Source organism: Seriola lalandi, unplaced genomic scaffold, assembly GCF_002814215.2.
Source record: "Seriola lalandi dorsalis isolate HSWRI2012SDOR001 ecotype SW California unplaced genomic scaffold, Sedor1 jcf7180002054234, whole genome shotgun sequence".
Taxonomy (NCBI): Eukaryota; Metazoa; Chordata; class Actinopteri; order Carangiformes; family Carangidae; genus Seriola; species Seriola lalandi.
In genome coordinates this window covers 434,989-445,247 of record NW_019524787.1, presented here as the reverse complement: position 1 = coordinate 445,247, position 10,259 = coordinate 434,989, and the positions used below count along the sequence as shown (strand labels likewise).

Genomic DNA, 10,259 nt, shown 5'->3' with positions numbered 1-10,259 from the left:
TTTTTTTTTTCAGGTACAAGAAGACACTCCCAAAAACAAACGAAGCCAACCAGCGATCTTCGCTTTAACTCCAGGGAGAGCAAGAAAGGAGCAGATATGAGTGGGGGAGATGTGGTGTGCTCAGGGTGGCTGAGAAAGTCTCCTCCTGAAAAAAAGTTGAGACGTTACGTAAGTGCACTTTATATCCTATTTGTTACGTTGTAATAAAGTAACCTGTTACACAAAATATGCCAGCTTTTCCTTGGGTGCTTTCATGTGCACGGCTGCGCACAGTGACAGGCATGTGTAGGCCTCATCTTCTGTGCACTAACTTCAGCTATTTTTTCTGAACCTGAAACGGTGTGTGTGTCTTTTCTGAGCATAGTTTGCCATGAAGTCGCTTACAATAACTGTGACTTAACCATGAGTTAGCAAGTAGGAGGCCACTGTTTTGCTCAGGGGCACTTGAGTAGGGCACATGGCTGTTGTTTTGAGATTTTTACATCATGAGACAGCCTCCTTAAGTTTTTGGTTTGTGATCCATTCTCACCGCATACTCTCTGAGCATTTGATTTTCTCAGACCAATAACACAATACAGTGATTACCTTGGGAAGTAATGCTTGTGCAGTCACATTCAGCTCTCCCTGTGTCAAAGGTGGTAGATGGTCATGTCAAGGGTTAAATGAGTTACAAAACAACTTAGGAATACATCAAAGGATGACCACTTCCTGCAGATGGTTGTATAGAATTGTCAGATGTGCACAATCAAATATTGTTTATCACAGTTTCTGTAATGATTAGTGTTTACTGCCTTACACTGACTGACTGATCACTCATACACTTTCACACTCATGCTTCTCACACACACATATTATATACGATGTTACATGCATCCAATATATGTAATATATACTTGGTGAGGATAAAAAATATTTCTTACTCAACCAGGAATTTTTTCATACTTGCAGTGAATCGTCATTGTTTTGTTTGTGATTCTCTGCTTATTTTTCACTCACTTGGAAAACCTCTTCATTGCCTACAACAGCTCTGATGCAAAAGCAAATAACTTCAGTAGCACATGTTAGCTGTCAAGTCTACATCCTTTCCTTGTGGATCTCCATTATTGATATTTGAATGACAAGGCCTGCAACTTGAGAGGAGGTATGCTTTCACAGAAAGCACAGGTTTGATGAAAAGTTTTTTTCTGAAAGCAGTAAAACTAAAATCTAGCTAAACTAGCTAGAATCTCACATTCATGACAGAATAATGTCTGATTTGATGAAGAGGAAGTCAAAATCCTACTTCACCATCTGATTGTGAGCATTTTTGTTAGTGTTAGTTTGTGGTGTATGTCTTTATGGGTGGTAATCACTGATGGCTTTATAACACAAATTCGACACTACATCTTATTTACCATTTGTTGGAAAAACAAACCATTTTTACCATCAATGGTCAGCCTTATTTACAGTCTGGGTGAAAACTTTTAGTTCCCATTTCAGCATGTTCTCACTTCTGCATCACTTGATATAATCTCCGAAAACAAAGTGTTTGCTGTAATGACCCAAAATTGGTCTTTCTCAATAGAGTAAACAACAGGCTAGAGGATGACTTAGCTTTTCTCAACGGGATATGGCAACTCGCTGCTCCAGTTTTATAACTGCTTTCTGGACACAGTAGCAGAGAATAGCCAGGAGGCCAACTCACTGTATGTTATGAGGACCCTGGGAAGAACTCTGATGCTGGTTTTGTGAAGAATAATGTTAAAGGTTCACAGCTGATTTGCAAACAACATTATTGTTTGTTTTTATGATTTATGCAAATAACCATTGAAGGTTGTTCAAGTGGCTTTTTATTGTTGAGACATTTAGCATTTTGAATTAATGGTTAGCCATTAAAAGCCAGTAAGATAAACAAAGGTAACATGGGAAACCACCTCTCTTCTACCACCACCACTTCCCCTCTCAAATTTTTGACCAGACTCTCAGGTTTATCATAACAGGTAATGACACTCATAAAAAGAGTGTGTTGACTGCAGAGGCCCATTATGTAGGCTACATACGAGCTAAAACTAACTAACTAACCTAACTACTTTAGGCCCAACAATCATGACCTTTCAAACCACAAACATTTTAAAGTTTTTCTCCACAGTTCAACAATTGAATTGACAAATTGAGCCCCTATAGTCTGCAATGCAATACAGCTACAGGATATTATGTGTTTTGCATAATGTCTTTTTCTCAATTGACATAATACAGATTAACAGAAAGGTCTGTGATTGGTACATGGTTCCCCTCCCCGTGAAAGGTCATAGTGCTTGGTCACATGAGGCTGTGTAATCTGTAGAAGTGCTGACTGTCCTTTTTTGGCAGATGACAAATTGTCCAAATGTTACCTATCTGGCAACTCACCACCAGCTGTTTGAGTTGATGTCCAAAATAAATAGAGAAGTTGATTCTCTTCTAAAATAGAAATCATGCAGATGGAAATCAAGTATTGTGTTTTCAGGCAGGAAAGGATCAGTGGGATAGTTTTAGGGCTGAATCTAGAAAATTGTTTTGGTTTTTGAATAATCTGAGGACTTTTTTCATTGGATGAATCTATTTTCTTTGTTGTATTTGAAAAGAGTGTTGTCAAGAGGAAGCACTTGCTGGAAGTTAACTACTTTTTACTTTCTTTGATGATAAAACATTTGGTGTAACTTGCACAATATGCTAAAATGTTAACATTAGGGCAAGGTATGTTTTGAAAATTCTTGTAGCACCACACTTAAACATCTGAGGTTGAAGCATATGAGGTTTGGTGTAAATGTGTGCTGTGTTTATTGACAATCATATGATTTGATATGTTGGCAACGTTAACATGGCTTGTGATTACCGCTCTGGATATCAGCCTCTTATTCTTGCCACATCTTTGCTAGCTTTTTCTCCACCTTGGCATTCAGTTGAAACCACAGGGGTTTCATGATTGCTACTTCAGATGTTTGTCTCATCACCTATTGGGGTGTGTTCAGAAAGCAGTGACATTACAATTCAATTCCAACAAATATCAAACTAGTTTAAAATTATCTGGAAAAACCTGATGTGTTTGCCAGTGGTTTGAGTGGGCAGATTTTATTCAAAAAAACATTGCCATCACCATATACCCTTTGCTGTTTCTCGGTGCCAACCAACTGCCTTATTTGCCTAATTCACGAACATGCACACACAAAAATCCTCATTATCTATTTTAAAAGATGCAACACTCGGGTACATTTACATTTTAGAACATTGCTGATTTATTTGTGCACTAAAAATGTTACTTATGTGGCCAGGTATCTATATAATATTTAAAATGTGTGCTTTTCAGGGGAAAAACAAGTTTTGCTTTACCAAGATTGAGCAGTTAAACTGAATTAATGGTAAACTTTTTATGCACTTGTTTCCCACCAAACAGCTGGTTCAAAAGGGACTCATATAGGAATTGATAAAACACTGGATGATGAGCACTAATAAAATTGGAAATGATACAAATCGTTTGACTACCCACTCTTAAATTTCAACATTACTTAGTTGAACTGTTCCTAATGTGATTTAAATTTTCAACAATTTTCTTGTTACTGTAAAGATGTGATGGTGGTCAATTCGGTCACAGTATACATAGATACAAAGTTTACTTTGTGATTACTTTCTTCCTCCTAAATTGAGCAGTTTCATATGAGCCCCTTTTGATCTATCATAATATTCTTGGTATTTGTAATGTCTTGAGATGTATTGCATTAATTTTGAGAAAAAGAGTGACATGGATGTCTTCTCACAAAGGAAATGGACTTTGGCTAAGGAAAATGGCAAACATCAGGCTGTTGACATTCTTCTGCCTGCATTTGATAATTTTTCGTCATTATTTACTTAGGCAAAGCCTTTTGGCCTATTGTCATGACACATATGTCACACAATGTTTGCGGAAAATATCATGTCCCTCGAATATGCAGACGATGTGAAAATTATCACGATTTATTTCTCCCATCTATGTCATGGCAGACCTTCTTGTTTGCATCACTAAACTGAATGATCTAAAGATGTTCTTTAATGTTTTTAAAATAAAAGATGCGCACAGTATATTTTGTTTAATCAGCCAGATCTGTTTGTCACGATAATTAAGAAAAATCATGTTAGAACAAAACCATCTCAAGATGATTGCATTTGTTCTGAAACAAATGGAGTGCTCTGTGTGATAGTGAATATTTGGTGGCAGGTTGAATGAGTGGGGGGAAAAAAATCAACCAACAGAGCACTTAACAATAGTATTTGAACATGCCATCAGTGTCAGTTATCTACTTGAATCCCCATTTCCAGACTGAGCAACAGTAGACTAGAAGCCGGGGCCCCTGCTTACCTGATTAACCACTCAGGGCAAAGTTTACCCCGAAGGCTCTGTTGCTGATTGGTGGAGCTCAAAGGTGAAAGTAGTTCAGCCGACCTGCCCGTGTCTGAACAGCCCCAACCATCATGGACTTGACACACTATGCATTGTTGTCCTTTCTATTCAGTACCAATGAAGTAAGTGCGAATAGACAATTCTCACAAATACCCAAATTTTGGTCACTATTACCTGATGTTAGCCAGTCACAGATCAAGCAATTTTAGAATTAATCCAAGCAGTTGGAAAATTAAATGTGTATACTTTATTTTAATGTCTGTCTAAATACAAACCCATAAAATAGGATCAATGTTTTGTTCTCTCTCTGTCTCTTGAGTGACAGATAAGAATGATTAGTTTTCCCTTTGTCTCTTCAACGACTCAGTCAGCATGTAGTATGCAGGATATATGCACTGTATACAATGGGCTATGTAGTGGATTAACTCATTGCTGCAGTCAGAATTCTCTGAGAAAGAGTCAACACTTCCTGACCGTAAATGTCTCGTTCACGGACAGCGTGAAGGTATCTAACCACAATTGCTTTTGTAGGACTTTCCCCAGCCATAGTTTGTCATAACTGTATCCTCTGTGGTTTTCCATTTCATTGACACTGCATTTTCCATCTGGTTCTCCTTTTCGTCTTTCATTTCTTACCTCTCAATCTGTGAATTTCTGTCGAGGTCCACTTGTAAAACCGTCTTCAAAGGAACGGCTCGAAGACTGGTATCTTCAGGACATCTGCAGTGTGTTATCACAGGGACCTGAGGAAATGCAGGGATGAAGTCGCAAGGTCATGTTTCAGCACCACTCTCTGAAGAGATAGTGTGCATATGACTGTATATTGCCACATCATATTATGATATTAAAATGAGATGATGTTTGGTCTGCTGCATATGTACAACAAAATTTAAATGCTATCAAAATTTTGCACCTTACTTGAGACATCTTGTCACTGCCATTTGTATTGAAGGCAATGGGAACCAAAAACCTAATTTGCTGACATCAGGGTTGGCCCGCAAACCAATTTTGGTAATGTTCCCAAGCTGCTTTCAAGAGTTGTTCCCTAAATACTGCAATACCAATTTTTTGTGGTCACATGCTTCCATTTCATTGTCCCACATTTATTCTTTATTCTATCTTAAATTCATTACAAAGGTGGCATGTACCCACTGGAAACAGATTTGGATTTTTTTGTACTTTGTCCAGCCCTTAATAGGGCCTCAGTGCTGGAGCACAAGGCTACAGGGTAGACCGGATGAAGGAAAATATTGAACCCTGAAGGTCCTCCTCTGATGGCTGTAAAGGGAGACTGAGGACATACTACATGCTGATCTTGAGTCCCCTGAGCTGGGAGAAAATGCATTTACAGTATACACCACAATGGCCGTTACCAATTGCTTTGTCTGTTGCTGACTGGAAACAATTGTCATTTGCAAACTGCTGAAGAGCAATATGTATGCAACAAATGTGACAGCGCGGTCAGACGAAAACAAAGGCATAGCTTTTTGATTAAGTAGAGGATTCATTAAATCTGCTTAGCAAGTGGAACAGAGAACAAACACTCACTTTCTGTTAGACCCCCCCACACACACACATGCTTGAAGAAACAAACAAACAAGCAACCGAGCGGGATGCAACAGAGGGGTACTTGTGCAACATTAGCCTCTTACGCTAACAAAGAAAAAATTACTGGACCATATCCTGACCAACACAGCTACACAGCACTCCATTTGGACTGAGCAGACTACTGTCGTATGATCTGCCACTGCTTGAAAATGGATTGCATGCGCCATTAATTATTTAATGTCCATTACAAACAAATAACCATTAAATATTAATGTGTGCTACTACAATAGTTATCCTTGCCGGCCCACTTTTGTTCCAGGCACAGAATATCATCACTGTGTTATACATAGGCGTATTAGTTTGATCATACCTAAACTGATGCCCAACGTGGTGCAGAGTTAGCCTGTAAGGATAGAACATAACATAAAAATAAGCCGATTCTGTGATATTTAACTATGTTTGATCCTCAAAGTCATCATTTTATCAGCTGAGTTGGTTTCGTGAAAGTATTGATATTTTTTTTCCAGAGGTTTAAATCTTTTTTGACCTTAACAGTGGTTTTAGTCTTTGTTTCAAAACACGAGAGAAGTGAACATGATTGTGATTGGTCTCCATTTTCTCTTGGATATTTATAGACTGTAGTAAGCCTGAAATCATGTCATTGCATCACAAAGAAAAACACAACCACAAAGACAAAATAGCCAGTAAGGACAAACCCCTCTGAAAGTTGGCAGCGCAGAGCATATTTTTGGCACATAGTAAATACCTCAGTCTTTGCAGCCTTAAATAATTGCAGTATATGAAATGTGTAATGAACATCAGACCTATCGCTACTATTTTACAGTTCACTATTATGCATATCACTACAAGCACTCAAAGGGACAGTCAAGTAAAAATAAATCAAGCAAACTGATCTATTTTGGACATCTCATCATGTCTCTGTGGTTCTAACGGCAGTGTTTTGAAATCCAACAAATCTAGCACGTTCGTCCTCTTCTCAGTACTCCACTGTCTCTGTCATAATGTGGTCACCGGTTCACTGCCATGAGGTATTAGAGTTGGGAGGTGGGACTTTCCTAAATGAATTAATTCTTAAATAATACCATACATAAGCTGCTCTAAGATTTTAATTGCCATGTACATTGTGACAAATAAATAACAATAGAAAGCCTTATCTCTGTTTGCTTTTAATCTCATCCATTGCCTCTGCCGTGGCTGACTCTCCCACAGCAGCATGTTGGCTGCTGTCCTCCTCCTCTTCTACATCTCTCTCTTCATTAGCTGCTATCCCCTCCTGACCCTCTCTTGCTGCTTCAGCTGCCACAGCAGCAATGGTTGAAGCCTGTAGATATTCAAAACAAATTAATTTGGTTGTTAATCACACTGGGCGGATTGTTCAGCTTTCCCTCCTGTGTTTTCTTAAGTTTCTAGGTACTACGTTTTTCTACCTTGATACCTCTGGTCCAGACAAGCTTTGCGCCTCCGCAAGATGAGCTCTTTTGAGTCTTTGAAAATGTGTTTTCATCTTGATTGAGGGAGCAAACATCAGTGTCAGAGTTAAAGAATTAACATTAATCTTATCTACTTGCAAGAGCAGTTGATATTGACTAGTAGCCATCCTAGCTGTGTCCTCTGTGGGGAAACGCCAACAACAATCATTCCTCCTGTGCATTATCATGTTTTGATTCAGAGTGTGCATGGAGAGGTGGAGCTGTTCACAGACGGTCTGTTGTCAATGTGTTTGTGTTGAGAGAGAGAGAGAGAGAAGGAATGGGGCAAGAAGGGGTTGAGCAAATCAATGCTCTGCACGCAGCTCTACTGTGAAATAATATCTTACCCATTTGAAAAAGTAAAAGAAAATAGAAAATCAATATGTAGTGGTTAATGTTGATATTGTCATGGGCCGCCACAAATAACTCGATGCAAAGGAAACACTGGGATGATTGATTAGACATCTTGTTAGCTCTTTTATCATGAGATTTACGGTAGCACAAACTTTGGTCTGTTTGGTTTAAAGCAGTAAAATCAACCTGGAGGTCACAAAATGGCAGAGTATGTCGTATGTGAAATTTTAAACAGTATTTCAGTTGAAAGATGATGAAGTGGAACATGTTGGGGGAAAAATAATTTACAAACTGGCTGTGGGGTATGTATGCTGAACAAGCTGTGATTGTATTATTAGTTGAAATATTTTCTGCATGCATACTGGTACATCATAAGGAAGCTGTCATTGGGAACGAGTATGGCTGGGGTTAGTGTTTACCACATACAGTAGGTAGCGTTGTTTGCTGATTCTGCATAATTCCACCCTAAATGTTTACATTACACCATCATATCCTTTAAACTTAATTTGTTGTCTTAGTGGAACAATGAGATTGTTGAATTGAATTGGAAGGTCAAGGCTGATGTGAAGCGTTTTGTAAACAGATGTGTGTCTTTTTGCCTGGTGCAGCTGTTTACTGTCCTGTGTGCCAAGTCCACAAAGCAGCTCGGGGAGTGACTGCAGAGAACTGGTTCTAATGGTTAACTTGGTTTTCTTGTTTGAAACTTGGGAACAGATTCTGAGTTTTGTTTTCTGTTGGAATATAATCCTGTCGAGTCGTGAAATGATCCCTTTGTGCTGTTAGTCACTGTGCCAAGTCGAACAGTTTCAAGTACTGCTATTATTAAACACAGATGACAGAAACTATTTGGCAATGCTAATTGTACACATCATAATTTTTTTCATGTCTTATGATTGAACCAGACGATTCTCCCATGCACAGGTTAAATTTAAAGATAACATAGTGTTAAAGATAAATATTTACTTAAATCAGAACTCATTTTTCCTTGTGTTTCAACTTATAAGCTAATGACACCAGGCAGTAAAAATAGTGTGTGTCATAAGTCTGCTTTCTATTTCCAGAGTGTAGTTGTAGTGTGTTCTGGACATAGAACAGGGCTAGTTGGTGAACACATATGGCCAAAGATGGTCTACACTAATCAGACAAAAAGGCTGTAGGGGTCTCAGTTCCCATCAGATTGGTGTGTGTGTCGTTGGGGGGAAAAAAAGGATAAACAGAGGTTGGGCCAAATTTATGATAATGTGCATTCCCTGGATTCTTGCAAAGCAGGGGGAACTTTTCAATACTAATGGTGCAGGAATATAAATATGTAGTGAAGTGCGGGCCGGGATATTCCACAATAGCAATCAATAACTTTGTCATCATTGTTGAGGAGAGTGAAGAGAAAGCAAACGGGATGAGAAAGAGTGGAGTGCTTCGCAGAGCAACACCATTAGGCAGCCTCCAGTGAGAGCAGCTCTCTGTTCTCTCCCTCTTTCTTTCCGTTCCCAGTGCTTCTTGGCAGGCACAGACAGCAGGAATGTGAGGTTGCTCTGTGCTCCTCTTTGCTGGTCTGCTGGGGTGTGAGTGCCTGGTCCTGGGCTGCTGCTGACCGTTCAGCTCAGGCTAGGATGGGTCAGACTGCGCTGCGCTGCGCTGCACTGCACTGCACTGCACAGTAATGCAATGCACTGGCTGATTGTTGTTTCTGCAGCACTGGGAGAGAAGAGGAGCCGCTCCCTGGCGCCCCAGCAAGGCATGGCCGCCCCTTCCTGTGTGAGGCGCTGATGGCTACCAGATGGTGGGTGAAGAGGGAGGAGGAGGGGTCCTGTACTCTCTCCCTCTTCCTCTCTCTTTATCCTTTCTGCCTTTATATTTTTTATTTTTTCTGTTTCTATCCAGTACTTTTCTCATGCAAAATCTGTTTTTTTCTTTACTTCACGTTTATCTTTTCTGGCTCTTTTGCTCCCATGGCTAATGAAAAGGAGAGTGATGATGAACATGAACTTGCAGGCATCCTGACTATGTCCCATCCAGCAATCCTCTAGGTGAAACATACCCTCGGGCACAAAAGGTGTCACTATGACTCACTTGTGATCAATGACTCACTGAATACTTTTATACTTTGAAAGCTTATTCATGATACATACTTACTTTAAAAGACCATAAGTAACATTTTAACATTAAGCTTTGCACTGTAACTGCAATCACCAGATAAGTCTACACACACACACACACACACACACACACACACACACACACACACACACACAGTGATGTGCGGTGAGATTCATGGCTGGTGAGGCACTGACTTCATCACAGTCAGATTTGTCTTTCACTTATTCTGCAGCCGAGGAGTCGCAAGAAGGATCCCTGGGATCACTAGCGCCCTCTACCATGAGGCAGGAGAACTGCGTGCCTCACCCAGTGCGTCTTCGCAGCCGTTTTATGATTGCTCAGCACAAGAAACACGTTACACACATACAGTTGTTGAT

At 39.7% G+C, this 10,259-nt stretch overlaps 1 protein-coding gene across 6 annotated transcripts in view; it reads left to right on the top strand.

Moving 5' to 3' along the window:
• The first annotated feature begins 13 nt into the window (after positions 1-13).
• gab1 (GRB2-associated binding protein 1) overlaps positions 14-10,259 on the top strand; it is a 51,584-nt gene continuing 41,338 nt past the window's right edge. For all 6 annotated transcript variants that reach the window (XM_023404206.2, XM_023404203.2, XM_087173459.1 and 3 more), the window contains exon 1: positions 14-168. In XM_023404206.2, the coding sequence (XP_023259974.1) occupies positions 97-168 (72 nt within the window). In that variant the 5' untranslated portion in view covers positions 14-96. The remainder of the gene's footprint in view (positions 169-10,259) is intronic.